We start from the raw sequence: 17716 nt of genomic DNA, 5'->3' as shown, positions 1-17716 counted from the left end.
TCTGTTTGAGGCACATATGCCAAGGTTTACCTGTTAAGTTCGTACAGATGGAAGTTGTTAAGGAAATATCTGGTAAGTATTCTAGTATTGCTAACACACTGGAGTGCAGAGTTCATGAAACAAGTATTTCCCAAGTTGTTCAGTCCCGTAGCACCCTTTTCAGTGGCCACAGCTGAAACAAACAAAGAATAAATAAAACTTAAAATAGAATAGACCACAATTAGCTTTAAAATTGAAACCCCGTTTTTGAACTTAAGCTATGCACGCACTACGGCTTGGACGGATGTTTGGCACGGCAAATTTTAAAAGTTAATAACATTGAATGTAATATGAGTGCGCCCACTACGGCGGGACGGCCGACAACGGACGTTTGGCAGCTTCCGCCGTTTGTTAAAAAGTCTGAGAGACAGAACTCTAGGACATTTCCGAGCTGCCGTACCGACCAGGTGCTGGTCTCGTGGTCACCGCCGAAGTCGGACTCACAGTTTTAGCTCGCAGACTGTCCTAAATTGCCGATGTGCGGTTGTCCCGTCCCGTCCGTCCGTGCCGTGCTGCCCTAGTGCGCGCGTAGCTTTATATACATTTAAAAAATGTTATAGAATGAAATCTCAGGAGTATATCAGGCTGCGACCTAGGATGGCAAATATCCAGGGGTGTCAAATTTCCATGGAAGAAATGTAAAATGCCAACTGCCACAAAAAAAAATATGTAAATCCCATACAACTGAACCTATATTTGGGCCATATAACTTCATACCAAATGTATGTGAGTTGATATGTGCATGGTAAACCTTAAACAATATCTCAAGGGTACAACATTTTGACAGATTTCTAAAGGAAAATAAACCCGAGGAAATTTTATGTAACAATTCATCCGTATGGAGTCACCATGATGAATTTTCATCAAGCAATAAACCCAAAAATGTTGTCACCTTTACCTGAGTAATTTGGAGATCATTTACATACATACATCATACAGAATTCTGGACTTTTCTTTGTGCTGTACTGAAATTGAGTAATAATTTAAGTAAGTATAAGTAAAGTAAGTTTAAGTTTAAGTATTTTTTTATAGATAACAAATTGTTTTGGACCCACTCTTGAAACACACTATAAGCCCACTATTAAAACATTTACCAGAAACTAACAAATTTGCATCATCAGCATATAGACTCAATTTTGCCATATTATCTGTTAATGATATTGGCAGACTTTTAATATAACAAAGAAATCAAATGCGACCAAGAATCAAACCTTGAGGTACACTATATTTGATACACCTCAAAGACGATTTTATAATTCACTAATGGTTAATTCATGGCATGATAATAGATTTTAGATAAGCATGGCAAAATAGATAATGGTCTGTAATTAAAGGGTCCTTATTGCTACCAGATTTATATAATGTTTTAATTATAGAGATTTTTAATTTACTTGGAAATAGAACATTGAACTAACTTATAACTAACCTTCCAAACAAAATTTTTAAATATGGTGAGAGGTCCGATACATTGCCTGTGACGATAATTTAACTGGTCTAATGCGTTCCCTAACTACTTATTGAAAATATCTTAACTCTAAGACATTTTCTGAATGAATTATTCCTAAGGTTTCAACGTGGTGATTTTTGCATGTCTAGGAAGAATTACCTCGTTAAGCAAGGTAATCATAATTCTGGAATTAACATTTTTACAAAATGGGCCGAAAGCCCGGCTTCCCCAATTTGTTAATACCAAGGCAAAAATGTGGTTCGGATTCCACTATAAACTGTAGGTCCCTTAGTTGTCATTAGCTGTATGAGCTATTAATCAACAGATGTGTCTAAGGAATATGTCGACCTTAGTTACTAACAAGACTAAAAGATTGCGCCACTCATCCTACACTCATTTCCATTCATACTTAGCTTAAAATACCTACTTTGTATGGTCGCCATTTCAAAAGAAAAAGTATGAAAAAAAGTTATAAAAAGTAAGGTTAACTAAAACTTAATATATAGAGCTTATCCAGATGCAAGATACAAGAGTCATGGCGGCGTTGCAATTTGTTTCAAGAACCTTTTAAAACAAGGAGGAGGGGTTCTCGATTAGGTCGCTCCTCGACCGTTTCTAACACAAACAAGCTGCAGACCGAAAGCGGGGCGCTGATCGCGAAATTAGGCGATTTTGTTGTGTGGCACTATATAAAATAGTGGCACTAAGCGTAACAGAACAGAGTGGTAATTTCCTATAGGTTCTATATCACAGTAGTATTTCATTTACAAATCAAACTTAATCTGTTAAGAAAGAGCTAACATAATTTAGGCAAAAGATACTTAAAATGGTTTACAATACCTGCATATAGTAATCCTTTGTTGCTTATTTAGGTAACTAGTTTCGGTTCTTGTTTTGAACCATCATCAGGCCTCAAGGTGTCAGGTAATCACTTCATTCGAAGGTCGTTACCAAACAGAGTTCAATAAATAAAACATATAAAAAACACGATAACACAAAACTGACACACATTACAAAAAACACGAAGGGACATTGACAATCGATCGTGACCGGGCTGAGGTAAAGTCTAGACTGGTGGTCAAAGTGGTCTATGACGTTGTCTCTGTCTTCTTATCACCGGTGCGTGTTCATTCATTCATTGTTTCCCTCCAGTATCCTAATAGCTGAATAGAGATTTATTGTTTTCAGGCCTGATGATGGTTCAAAACAAGACCTGAAACTAGTTGCCTAAATCAGCAACAAAGGATTACTATATGCAGGTATTGTAAACCATTTTAAGTATAATACAGTAATCCGGAGGCTAAACAACTAGTTTAAAAATGAAGTAGGCAAAAGATGTTCTACAAGCAAGCATATACATTGGTTCTCAACTTACGTTGTTTGGCTTTATCATTGGGAGACATAGACAGAGAGCCTATCTCCTCAGGCCATGTTTGGTCTTTGTTTCTAATTTCAATCAGCAATTGGTCTTCATCACACACTCCAAGATCTTCTAGAGTGGCTTCCTCCTCCTCCATCAACAACATGTTGTTCTGCAAAATACACAATGACAATAGTATATCAACCATCAAATTACTATTTATTAAAGTAGGCCTATCCGATATTGAGTACAATACGTAGCGGTTTTGGCGAACAATTAAAGCATTATTCAAGTACTTTAAATAAAACATGTGACTTAATGTTTTTTTTTTAAACTCGTTAAGCCAAAAAATTAAAATCTACGGGGTTTATGGGTACCGGTACATAGAAAAATATCACATCACACATAACACAACACTAATATTTTGTGCTATGTACTTCATATAGGACCTCTTCAGCAAGTAGATAGATGAGAAATGGCACTTAAAATTCAAAACTGTTGGCAACACTATGGATTATAACAGTACCGGTACTGAATTTTGACTAACATTTCTCAAACATATTTACTCTTGGAAGAAGTCCTGTACTAGGAAGACACATCTGTGTTCTATTTTTTGTGTATCAATAGTGCTATGGACTTCAATTTTCTCAGGTACAATAGCTAAAGTGAGTTGCAGCAAACTATACCCATTTACAAACCTGACTAGGTAACTTGTCATTCATTACAACCCAAAAGAAGCAACAATGACTTGAATTAGATAGATGGATTTAACAGATTTTGTTAATCTGTTTTAGCTCTTGATGTAAGTATTAACTTTAAGTAGGATACACCATTGGGCCAAAGATATTAAAATTTATAAATCTAGGGCTGCCTATGGTATTTTTTTAAATATACAAATATGAGCCTTATTTTCTTTGGTACTTTAAAATCTCTAATTCATAGTTCATTTTTATGGTTTAGTATTAGTTTAGGCCTATCTGAACTATAGTTCAAAATATCACTATCGTTCACAATCGGGTAGCAGTTCGCAATTAACAATTTAAAAAATCATTTAGACCTTAAGTTATGCCCTTATCTAAAAAAAAAACAAAAAACTTTAATCCTAAGATTGCTAAGACAGATAAAAAATATTTTAACAAATCTACGAGGGTTCATACAGTGATAATAAATATTGCTTCACTTGTGGCTGATGTACAAGTGATAAGAAATAATAAACTGATATTGGCAATCAGTACTGAGCCTTAGTTATCTTGTTAATAAGAGGGCAATTGATGGATGAATTAGTTACTGTCGAGAATCTAGAGCTAGTAGACCTATATATTGAATATAGTTAAGTATAAGCTTATGTCTACTAGAGAATCCAGTAAGTTATTTGTTTAGTTTAGGATCTCTAAACTAATTTTGAAAATCTCATTATTTGGCACACTTTGATCAAATTTTACCTCTGGTAGTTATGGGGGAAACGCCTATTTCACCTGGAAAATCAAAGTTGAAAATTGTAAAACACACTGAAAATTGGTATATTATAAAAAAGTAGTTTTTGCAAAATTCCCACATAGGGAATAAGCTATGACTACAGTACTAATGGTAAGACCTGGACCCGGGGCCGATTTATTTTTTCGTTTTGAGGTCCCTAGAGGCCAAAACCATCCGTTCAGATTCATATATATTTATATACGTCCGTTTACTCGATAACTCTAGCAAAAATGATGCTATTTTGATATTTGGTACAAACACGTAAACCTATTCGAATGTGTTCGCGACCAGCATAACCCTAAAAACATAATTTTTTGTGATTTCTTTGAAACCATTTTGTAGAGCTTAAAATAACAAATAATTTAGTATATTAAGTGTTATTATAGGCCTACACATAATGGTTACAAAGAAAATTCCAAAAAATTTTAATTTTTAAATTCCTATGCTATTCTTAAGGAGAAAAAGTAGGCCTAAACTACAAAGTTTGCCTGTTAATGATGATCAAATTTGGATAACAAATGTATTTTACACTTAAATAAGTTTATTAACATTTCACAACAACAAAAAAACACTTGTTAACCCTCCCTGTTGCAGCAAACCTAAGTACTTTTTAAACTTACTCATGCTATTTAAATAGGGAACAAATGTGATATTTTTAAGGAGATATTTTGCTGAAGAAATCCAATTAGGCTAAAGGAAATTCGCTTAGTCTACGGGTTTGCTGTGGTGGGGGTATTTGTTCTTTAGGTTACGAACCCATCCCTCTGAAATTTTTGAGGGAAACCCCAATTTTCACCCTGAAAATCACCAAAAGTGTTCAAATAAAATTATTTAATCTTTTAATCACTTGCTCAAAATGGCCCAAATCATAAAACTAAAGAGAAAAAAATTGTATTCTAAGCCTAGGTTAGGCAAAGTAAATTAACTTAGATTAGAGCAACTGAAAGTAAGTTACTAACATAGTTTAGCACATTTCAGTACTGTAACTTATATTGCAAATTTGAAAAAAATTGTTTTGGTTTAGGCTACCCAAAAATAGGTAAATTTCAACATTTTATGATTTTTTAAACCTGATTTCCAGAGTGAAAACAGCATTTGTTGAAAAATTGCCCAAGGGAAAACCCCATTTCACATTATGACAAAGATATGCTAATAAAATTTTACGATGGCTATAAACAAAAATTCTTTAAATAAGCTAAATCCTGCATATAAATATGCAAAAACATAATTTTATCCAAAAGACATTTGCAGATTTTTAGCGCTTTTCACGTGTTAGGGTGAAATAACTTACTTATGCGTTTCTCCAAAGTGCCACACAAAAAAGTGTTCAAAATGGGCTAAATAATGAGAACAAAATGTTTTTGAAAATCTTTTGTAGACCCTAAACTAAGACCGAAACCTCGCCTAGGCTTCAAGCCCAACCTAATATTTTAGCTGTAATATGTTTTGGATAAGTTAACACCAATAAAATTAAACCCAATCTTTAAAATCAGTCACTAAGTTTATGGCTGTAAAAAGTGTAGGCCTAGGCTAGGCCTACACTAAAATTATTAGTTTATGATTAGTTAAATTATTTTAATTAGTATTTAATTAGCATTAGTATTAGTTTATATATTTATAAGTATTATTAATTATTAGTTTGATCAATTTACCAAATTAGGATTGTTTTATGACATTGGACAGTGATATTGAAAAGGCAAAACCTAATGAACGATACCCATGGCCTCATGGCCTTTAGTAATAACTCATAGCGTCATTGGAAGCTTCAATGAGCTCTTTTTAGGTTTTCAGTAGGCCTAATTGTGTGTTGTAAACTATTAAGCTACGATAGGTTTCTAAACCCAAATTATCAAAATTACCATACCCAAACGGAATCACGCATATGGAATCTATTTATTCTCCTACACTTTTCTTAAAAACAAAAACTAATAATTTAAAAAAGACATTTTTAGTCTTACTATCAGCCTTTTCCAATCGGAAATACTAGGTATTTAAATTTGTCTTCTTTGCGGTTTGGGTAGTCAGCTGTCCAATTGTTGGAATTGTTGGTCTTATGCCACAGCCGGTTGTATAACATTTCTCAATGGTTGTTAGGGAAGAGGTCATGGTCCTACAACAGTTTCAGTCCAGTCCCAGTAGGGTTTCGTTTCGACTCCCTGGACTGAAACGTCACCAACTATGGAATGGAAGGGAACGGGGATGAGCAAGTGTCAAAATCGCCGGTTAGTTGCTTTGCTTAGCAGAAAATAAACAGGTTTATCAGAGGTTTGTTTACGAATTCCTTATAATTTATTACAAAGGGAATCATGAAATTACAATTATATTTTAACGCTTTATCACGACAATAAAAATTATGTAAAGGCTATTGTATTTTTACGACTACGGTAATATGGTTTTCCACTTCTGGCCGTACGGCATAACCTATTTCTCAGTGTGAACAATCATAAGTTACTGCCTTCTGCCTTAAACCCGTTTTATGATTTTACATAAAACTAAATGTTAAGGTTATATAAAACTTAAAAACCAAGGATTAATAAATTGATAATGACGGTTCTGGTTTATCTGTTGTGCAATAATTTTGCCGTGATCGCGGGATCAAGTCCAGTACAGTAGTTGGTTGGTACCTACCATATCAAGGCTTATCTTAAGTTTGTTTACGACTTTATTTATTGCTGTGGTAATGATGCAATCATTATGACAAAGATATGCTAATACAATTTTACAATGGCTATTAAACTATTCGTAGGGCCTATATGTTTATTTGGATTCCCACTTCCAAGTTGTGCATTTTGTGATGTAAACCATTTAGGCGATGGCCTACTGTTAACTTAATGGTTTTATTTTGAAATTTTATCTAATCTGCAATGCATTTATAGCTTAAATACTGTATATCTTTATTGATATTGTATCTTTTAATTTACACAACTACAAGCATTGCTGCTTCCTGTGTTTGTTTTTATTCCTCAGAATAAGTAGACTAAGTTACTGCCCTAAAATCATTTAGGCTGATTATGTTTTTGACCTTGTCTATTGTTGGTTGTTAAGGTTCATGTTATTTTTTGTTTATCATATTTGTTTAATATGTTGTTGTATATCCTTAATGTAATTGATTTAATTAATTTATTTATGGTATAGGGCCTTAACATTTTACAATAATTTATAACATATTTTTATTGTCTCAAGACAATAAATAGTTTGCCAATAAATAAATAGGCCTAATAAGATTAACTTAGTATAACCGTATAACATAACAATATAGCGAACCATTTACAAATGACTATTGTGTTAGGCCTACATACAAAAGGACAGTATGCTATGACTTTGCTATTTTATAACCTCAATGTTTGCCAGTAAATAGGGCCTTCTAACTAATACCTGAATACCTCCTCTTCATTGTTGACCAGCCTGGGCCGGATAGATAGCGTCAAAATCCTTACAAAACTACTATTTACAAATAAATAAACATATATTTAAAATAAACTGACTGCGCATTGGCGGTGGATGCTTATTCTAGCGACAGTGTTGTCGAGTTTTCGAAAAATCCATCAATTGAATAAAATGGGTTTGCTAGGAGAAGTTCTTTTAAATTCTTGGTAAAAACCTTATCTTCCATGTCCTCTAAACATTTCGGCAGGGCATTGAACATCTTAACAGCAACCTGCGGGAAACTATCTCTCGTCATTGCTAGCCTACATCTAGTTGTGTTGAGTTTGTGTGCTCCCCTTATGTTGTGATCATGCTGTTCCCCTCTGTTTTCATGCAGATGCAAGTTGGATTTTATATGAAGCAGGCAACTGAATATATATTGGTTGTATACTGTCAATATGTTAAGTTGTTTGAAGATGGGTTTACATGGCTGCGATCTTTTACTTCCAGTTACAATTCTTATTGCTTGTTTTTGTAGCTTTAGTATACGGATACACCCTGATGAGTGGCCTCAGAGTAAGATTCCATAATTTATATGACTATGGAATAATGAGAAGTATATTGTCATGAGGTACTTCTGCGTGATTTGATGTTTGAGTTTCCTAAGAAGAAAAATTACACGCCTAAGCCTAAGGCACACAGCATCAACGTGGGAGTCCCATTGTAACTTGGAATCCAAGACAAACCCTAGTAGTTTTACTGGCTCGTCTTGAGATGGAGAGGTTTTGCTGAGCGTTAGTAGAAGCTTCTGGGTTTTGGCTTCATTTAGCTTAAGGCCATTGTGCCCAAACCAGCTACTTGCATTATTGATCAGTTCATCTGATTTCGCTGTCGCTTCAAGAGGGTGTTGTCCCCTGCCACAGAAAGTTGTGTCATCAGCGTATAGGAGGGTTTTATCATCCCTACTGAGGTCGTTCATTAGGATCAAGAACAATGAAGGCCCCAATATCGATCCCTGCGGGACACCATGGTCCATCTTAGCTGGAGCAGAGAGAGCCCCCTGTATGGCCACCATCTGGCTCCTCTCACAAAGATAGGAGTCTGGTGTTTTGAGCACAGTCCCACCTAACCCATATCGAGCCAGCTTCTGAAGAAGAATACTGTGGGAGACAACGTCAAACGCCTTTGACAGATCACATAGGACAATGGACATGGAATGCTTGTCCTCAAAAGCATTTTGTATTGTATTTTATTTTGCTTTTTGCATTTTGTTTTGTAAGTAGGCTGTACTTAGTTTGACTGAATCTTTTAACTATTAGAAAAGCTGTAAAAATATGCTGGGAACCTATTTCCTTTATTTCCAGAAAGAGCTTTGAAACAGTTGTATTCATCTAGAATGATAAACCTGTAATAAATTTTGAAGTTAAGTTAAATGATAATTGTAGGCTATAAGAAAGTTTAAAACCAATGCTAGATAAACTGAGATAGATGCTTGTTCTAGAACGTTTTGAGGGGACATCCAACTTGTCAAATTTATCAAGAAAATCCCTAACCAATAAAAATTGCATCACTAAAAATAGTTTGGTTTGTTTCTTATATTTTTTTAGATAAATTGTAAGAGGCCTACCATTAACTTATATGATATTTATCCTGTAAACTTATCTTTTGTTGCATTTCTATGGGGTACACTTCCATAACTGATGGCACAAACAACCGAATGAGTTATATTGATTATTCTATTGTTTAATTCGATATATCGTTTGGTTAGTTAGGCTAGGTTAACCTTACCTAACTAACCAAACAATATATCAATTGATATTTTCATTCGGTTTTTTGTGCCAACAGATATGGAAGTGTACCCTTTCTATGAAAATAATTGTTCCGAAAAATAAAAGAAAAAAGTATGGCACCATGGTAATGAGTTAATTATTCCGGTATCGAGATCAAGAATCAATGAATTTTGGTATAGACACATCTCATGACAGTTCAAGAATGTGTTACGGGGGAATCTAGGCGAATTTATTACACTCATAGAACCTGAGTTAACCAAAACAGACCGATAGAAATTTGCTTCTTGCACCTCACTAAATATTTTGGTTTGGTTCTTATATTTATTTATCAAAATTTATTCAGGAAAAAACATTATGTGTATGAAATCAGGTCCGTGCAAAGCCAAGCTTGAGTGCAGGGACCGTCGTAACATGAAATGAATATTAAACCTTACTGTACACTATACATTATATTGAGACATGACATTATAACAGTGTTATTGTTACAGTTTTTATAAATGAATTACTGTACCTTTGAAAAAAAGGTCAAGCTACTGAAGTCTGAGTTTATATACAGGGTGTGAATTAAGTATGGGAACAAATCTGCATTTGTTAAACCGAAATAGATAGAAATATTCTGTTTGTGGCATTGATTTTGCAATTTTTTAGATCAAAAACCGTTTTAAACACCCACAACAGGATAGGGGGTAGGGGGAGATAATTTTTTTGCAAATAGCAACCCCTATTTAAAGACCCCTCATTTTGAAGAGTTTGTCAAAAGAAACAATGACACAAACCCGTGGTAGATATCTCATCCCTAGCAGAAATGGCAGGTTTTTCAAAACTTGTTTTATGTGAAATATCACGAATTTCACGAATATGGAAACAAGTCTGTGTTTTTTTTAACCGAAATTGATAAGTGACTTTCTTAATAAGCTGATCCATCTTCCCTGTGAGTTCAGCAATTTGAGTTATTAATTGAACCATGGGACCCTTGATAGCCTCATCGCAATCAACCCTGTTGCAGTTCCATTTCAGATTCTTATTTCCCGCAAACTTTGCATACTCAGTAGGTGGCATCTTGATACAATCAATGTGAAACCACCGTTCACAGTGACTGTCGCAACCTATGGATTTTTCATCATCCAGTACCTTTTTCATACAAACAATACAGGCTCCTTCAATGTTCATCATGGTGATTTGATTTTTGTATAGTATAGCTTCTTAAGGCTGATTTGAAACAGATAGTCCGTGCGAATACAGATGCAAGTGGAAAGACAAATCCTTAAATGCGTTTGTTGGTAGGCATTATAACCAATTGTACTATTTCTAGTAACAACAATTGATCAATATGGCAGTGGAAAAAAAGTTTCATAGATCCATTAGAATATGATTTTGAGCTGCCGACCAGACCAAACGAATCTGTATTAGTGACGTTGATACTGACAAGAGTGACATACAGGTGGTTGACAGAATGACAGATGTGATTGAGATGTTAAGCTGGTTTAATCCTGTTAATTAAAAATTCAGTAGTGAATTAGATTAGGTGTCTGATAATAGCTGTTAGATTTGTTATTTATAAAGACGGAAGGCCACATAGAACTCACGGCTCAAAGCAGAAACAATGCAATATATGTGAAGATCATACGAAGCATAGGAAAAAAGCAGTTTAATGGGAGCACAATTCACACTAGAACCAAGCAAGCGGCCATCTTGAGCGCAAAAAAAAGTATTATAATTCCACTGAATGTAGGCCTATTTGACTTAACCATGTTTTGTGTTTATGACTTTTCTATGAATACGAGAAAGGAGATGCGAGTAGTTTATTTTATAAATAATGCAAGTATGACTTCAAATAATGATTATATAATTCCAAATGATTATACAGGGTGAATTTTAAATGAGTTCCCCCCTTACTTTTTTCTACATTTCTTAAGATATCATCTCCGGACCACGTCAGATCATTGTTGAGTAGTAAGTACTTCATTTTGACCGGGTATACATTTTTGGCCGCCATCTTGGATCCGCCATATTGGATACGAGGTTTTTTTTTCAAATGTAAAGGCAGGGTTGTGACCCATTATTTCTAACCAGAATTTTACGCTGATTACAATGCCGCAATTATTTTTTAAAAATCTTGATCTGTTCTAAAGTTATGAGGACTTTTTATAACTTTATTTTTAGCGCATTTTAACATTGTGCATTTACAAACTAAGACCATAATCTCAAAATAGTGCTAGATAAAGATAAGTATACACCACCATTCATTGCCGACATATTTTCACTTGGTTATGACGGATGTAGTTTTTTCAGCCGCCATCTTGGATCCGCCATTTTGAAATGTGATCAATTAATTTAAATATGAAGGTGGTGTTGTGACCCATCATTTTGAACTACTTTTTTATACTGGACTCAATGCTGCAATCCGTTTTTGGTTATCAAGCTGTCTTGATGAAATATTAAAATAGTCTTATTTAAAATTTCAATATTTCAAAAACCAAAGATGCAAATGAAAAACGGATTGCGGCATTGAGTTCAGCATAAAAAAGTAGTTCAAAATGATGGGTCACAACACCACCTTCATATTTAAATTAATTGATCACATTTCAAAATGGCGGATCCAAGATGGCGGCTGAAAAAGCTACATCCATCATAACCAAGTGAAAATATGTCGGCAATGAATGGTGGTGTATACTTATCTTTATCTAGCACTATTTTGAGATTATGGTCTTAGTTTGTAAATGCACAATGTTAAAATGCGCTAAAAATAAAGTTATAAAAAGTCCTCATAACTTTAGAACGGATCAAGATTTTTAAAAACTAATTGCGGCATTGTAATCAGCGTAAAATTCTAGTTTGAAATAATGGGTCACAACCCTACCTTTACATTTGAAAAAAAACTTTGTATCCAATATGGTGGATCCAAGATGGCGGCCAAAAATGTATACCCAGTCAAAATGAAGTACTTACTACTCAACAATGATCTGTCGTGGTCCGGAGATGATATCTTATGAAATGTAGAAAAAAGTAGGGGGGGAACTCATTTAAAATTCACCCTGTATAATTTCCAAATAGCACTTCATTATGTTATGATTTTAGGGATTGCCCGTTTTAACCAACCTTTGGAGTTATCCGACCTAGGTTCGGTCCCATTATATGTTGTTTTATATGTTGTTACCCCACTTTCTGGGACTCTAAAAATACCAAATATGTTACAAAAAAAATTATCATTAATTAAAAAAAAAAAATTTTTGAAAAAGGTACACAAATTTTTAAAACCCGGGGTAACTTTGTACACTGCTTATTTTAATTTTTTCATGCCCCATCCTGCTTGCTTTTACCACCTAATCAATTATAACCCCCTCAATACATGTTTAACTTGTGAGAGGTTACTGCTTGATGTGTTCCTTGCTCTTGTCACCATTACCAAATGCTTGTGACGTACGGTTCCTTCGAAAAGTGCCGGGAACTGTTAATGTTTTCCACTGGCCGGAACTACGCGATGAAGACCTGAACATGCCATTTGCTGATATTGTGGCAGTGCTGAATGAGCCCAAACTTAATAGAAGAGGTCTGTTAAGTTTTCCACACAAGTTTGAAGGACTAGAAATAGAATAAGTAACAGACTACTTACAGCTACAGCAGATTTTTATCTGAAAGGGCATGGCGACCCTTGCTTCTGGAGCCAATTTTCCCGGACAAGACAAAAAAAACACAGGTAATTTAGAGCTAATTATTATTTTTTTTAGTTAAGTATAACTCTTTGGTAACTCACTGCATGCATCATTACAACTCTATATACTTTCCTTCATTTATATATACAGGGTGTTTTTTTAAAAACTTGCATCTTTATTTATGTAAAAACCGCAATAGATAGAAATATGCAGTTTGCGGGAATCATCTATTGACGTAGGGGGACCAATTGTTTTGAATTCAACGTTACATTCACATTCCCCCCCTTTCCCCCCCTGCCACCAACTTATTTTTTTTAAATAGCAAGGTACCCCTTGTGACATATCAAATAAAAGAGCATGAAAAAAGAAAATTTTTGATGAAAAAAATTGAAAATCGGTTCATAAATTTGTGAGATATTTCCCCCCTCACCCCCCCCCGGAACTTATTTTTTTTAATAGCAAAGTACCCCTTGTGACATATCAAATGAAAGAGCATGAAAAAAGACAAATTTTGGCGAAATTTATTTTTCATTTGATATGTCACAAGGGCGGGTACCTTGCTATTAAAAAACAAGTTATGAGTAGGGGAAAAGGGGGGTGAATATCTCACAAATTCATGAGCCGATTTTGAATTTTTTTTCACCAAAAATTTTCTTTTTTCATGCTCTTTCATTTGATATGTCACAAGGGGTACTTTGCTATTAAAAAAAAAATTAAGTTCCGGGGGGGTGAGGGGGGGAATATCTCACAAATTTATGAACCGATTTTCAATTTTTTTTCATCAAACATTTTCTTTTTTTATGCTCTTTTATTTGATATGTCACAAGGGGTACCTTGCTATTTAAAAAAAATAAGTTGGTGGCAGGGGGGAAAGGGGGGGAATGTGAATGTAACGTTGAATTCAAAACAATTGGTCCCCCTACGTCAATAGATGATTCCCGCAAACTGCATATTTCTATCTATTGCGGTTTTTACATAAATAAAGATGCAAGTTTTTAAAAAAACACCCTGTATATATACTTTACAAAACCCTTATGGTGTACAAAGTTCCCCGCGCAACGGTTTTTCCAATTTGCTGTAACTTCTAAAGTAATAGAGATAGAAAAATGCAATTTCCACCAAACTGTTCCAAATAGCCCCAGCTTTCAAATGCATGTTATAAAGTAACCCCTTAGACTAACCATCTTGGAGTTATTGGTATCCCAAGTGACTGTAATAAAGTAGCCCCGAACCCGGGGCTACTTTTTACAGGTACATTTTATTTTTTTTTTATTGTACATAAGCAATTAATTTTTTTTTACTACATAGCTCAATAGCTCATGCAAATCCGGACAATTTGATATAAAATATATATATATACCTTTATAAATAAAAAAGTTATTACAGTTATTCAAAAAAATTGTTATAAAGTAGCCCCGGTTGACGGTGATAATCTTAAGTTCATATCTTGAAGTAGACAGACATCCTATACCTTGCAGATAGTTACAAAATATTGTCCGGCACTGGAATTTTTCAAAGATTAATTGAACAAACATTACAAGGTATCCCCGGTGTAAGTTAATTTTTTTTAATAGTATTATTGTTACTGAAGTTGACACCGCTGAACACCTGTCGAGACTATGATACAAGTGTAATAAGTTGAATACAAAAGGGTTAACCGTTCATAAAGATGTATTTTTTCAGTGATAGCTTACAGTATTTAGGGTATGTAATTAGACAAGATGGTTTTGCTATTTCCAAAGATAAAGTCAGATCAATTGTTAAGGAACCAGTTCCTACTCAAGGGTTTCCAAGGTGTAATTAATTACTATTCAATGTTTGTACCAAATGTTGATACCATTCTATCACCCTTGTACCAATTACTGGTCTTAGCCAATTGTAAACCACTATTAGCTATATTTGGTCCAAAAAAATAATTTCTAGCATTTGCAGCAAGCAGACTACAACACTACAGGTTACTTTTTACAGGTTAAGGTTACAAAATTAATTATCGTCACAAAATCATGGACACACAGATGGATTTATTAGACTACCACTAAATTTAAATTATGCGAATAAATGTATATATTGATTATATAGGAACATATTTTAAAAGTCTATTCAAGTTCCATTACCGACAGATTTAAATTATGTGCATATGGAAACTAAATAACACAGTGAGTTAAATAGAATCTTTTGTTACATTTTGTATGGTTGACCAACTATTCAGGAACTTAAATTAAGTGACTATGTATGTATTTTTAAACTAAAGATTAAAATTTACAACTTTTGAAAACAAAGATGTGAATTTAGCACTAAATAGATTTTTTATCTCTACTCGTAACACAGTTCATAGTACTACTTGTAAATTCACTGCCAAACGTATGTTTAATCAACCATTAAGAACTAGGTTGGATTAAATGAGACCTTTTAATACTTTTCAATGAAATGGCGACCATACTAAGTAGGTATTTTAAGCCAAGTATGAATGGAGATGAGTGTAGGATGAGTGGCGCGATCATGTAGTCTTGTTAGTGACTAAGGCCGACATATCCTGAGAAACAGTTGTTAATTAATAGCCCATGACCTAACATTCAATCAACAGACCAGCTGGTAGGTTTACAATGAAGCAGTAAATTTTGTTGTGACAATGGCAGAAACTATGTATGATCTTGTGACTTCACCATCATCAACTGTTCCTGCTTCCTGTGTCGTCACCAGCCGAGCTGAACCGCCAGTACTCTCCGCCTCTTCAACTGAATTTTCCTACTCTTCACAATTCAACGATTCACTTCCAATCCAAACGTCATAAGCCTATTGTTTCCAATCCCCATTCATTACTCGCTGTCAGCTATGTCACTTGTCACAACAAATACTAGGCGCCATTCACAACATGATAGGAAACCCCAAAAAAGGGTTGATTTGTAATTGTTTGGAATGTTCTATTTTGGGTTACTGTTTGCTTTCAATACTCAGTACTGACATATCAACTTGAGTGTATGTGTGCTGTACGTTATGTAAACTACTGGTTATTTAAGGCTACTTATATTGGACTCATAGACACAATCCGGAAAAAACCTCCCGTTTTTCAAAAGATTATTAAAATTAATACTCTTATTTATAAAAGTAATTAATACAGTAGAACCCCAGTTAACCAAAATAAAGGGGGGGGAGCCATTTTGGATAAACAAAATTTCGGTCAATCCGTCATATGTTAACAATTGCCTATGTATTACCACCGTGAGTAAGAATAATGAATTTAAAACAATGACTATATAATAAAGTATTTTTCGGTTATTTTAGCTACAGAAATGTTACAATGGGTTGGAAAATACTTTAAAATAAACAATTGATAATTCATTTTGATAGCCCCAGGATTGCGTTTCATTGGTAAAAAAATTCCTTGTCAGAAAATCCTTGACATGTATTGTAGTGTCGAAATTTACTTGATACATGTTTCGGTAGTTCTTTAACTCCACCATCGTCAGGCACATAAAAGGATCCACTTCTTGAGGTGTCGTCAGAATTGTTACACACATTTAACATAAACACAAAACTTGAAACGATTAAAAACTATAACAGATAGGCCTATCAATTTACGCACGTACATTGCCACGGGCAGGACAGGAAGTAGAACAAATTGAAGTTACTAAATTATTTTACACTATGTGTTACTTATATTTTAGCCCTGTATTATTTTATAAAACGGTTTCGGTTAACCTGAATTTGGTTAACCGGGGTTCTACTGTATATCATTTTACAATATTTGTTTTTGAAAACTATAGCTGATAAATGGTGCACTCCATTGTTGAGACATTGTTTTTTTTCTTTTCTGGAAGTTTAACATAGTTTGTTGTGCCACATGAATTTCATTGAATAAAAATTGAAATTCAATGAAATTGAAATTAAATGAATTGAAATTCGTGATATTCATTGAAATGGCAGTCACCGCTTGGGTGATTGCATCCTTAGTGCCTTAGGAAAAAAAACATAGGGTGACCAAGCGGGCAATGAGATGCCTCTTCCCAAAGAGAGTCGTTTAGGAAACAACTCTCTAAAAATTGCTAGGAATAGGAAAAGGAATCAATATGAAATGTGTGCTATGGCCCCTTCTTGTTGAAATACAATTTTTTGCTATTCAATGACTTCAAATGTTTAGTAGGTCTGAGGAACTCAAATCATTTAACAGTAGCGATTTGAATTTTATTATATCGTTGCCTAACTTTAAAAAAGGGGCTGTGAAGTGGTCGTTGGTGAAGTTCCTGTGGGTTTAATGCAGCCCAGTAGAGGGAATCTTTTTTATTTACAGTACATGACAAGTGGAAGTGGTCACCATTATCAGACAAACACTAAAAAGCGTGATTGGGTACTCTTTGTTTGAAGTTCATTGTTGGTGATGGTGAGTTTATGTTGTTAAAAAAAAAAAAAACAGGTTTATTGCAGACATTTTCCATCACGATTGTAAAAAAACAATACACAACGTTTCGGGATCTGGAATCTGATCCCATCCTCAGGTGAAAAAAACTTAACTAACACATTACAACTAACAATACACAAACGCCCAACCTAAGTTGGAATACACTACAGAAGGTAGCAGTCAAACACT

The 17716-nt window shown here is 34.3% G+C and overlaps 1 protein-coding gene across 1 annotated transcript in view; it reads right to left on the bottom strand.

Moving 5' to 3' along the window:
- Window positions 1–17716, bottom strand: part of LOC128997888 (ubiquitin carboxyl-terminal hydrolase 32-like) — a 91948-nt gene that overhangs the window by 40735 nt on the left and 33497 nt on the right. Inside the window, exons 16-17 of the mRNA XM_054423672.1 lie at window positions 2862–3018; window positions 31–172 (exon numbers count right to left, since the gene is read on the bottom strand). Coding sequence (XP_054279647.1) covers window positions 31–172; window positions 2862–3018 — 299 coding nt within the window. The remainder of the gene's footprint in view (window positions 1–30; window positions 173–2861; window positions 3019–17716) is intronic.

Source organism: Macrosteles quadrilineatus, unplaced genomic scaffold, assembly GCF_028750875.1.
Source record: "Macrosteles quadrilineatus isolate MER2022 unplaced genomic scaffold, UCM_ALF_1.0 Scaffold_7__1_contigs__length_78375512, whole genome shotgun sequence".
Classification (NCBI taxonomy): domain Eukaryota; kingdom Metazoa; phylum Arthropoda; class Insecta; order Hemiptera; family Cicadellidae; genus Macrosteles; species Macrosteles quadrilineatus.
The sequence above is the reverse complement of the archived record's forward strand: the minus strand, read 5'-3'. Positions and strand labels throughout refer to the sequence as shown.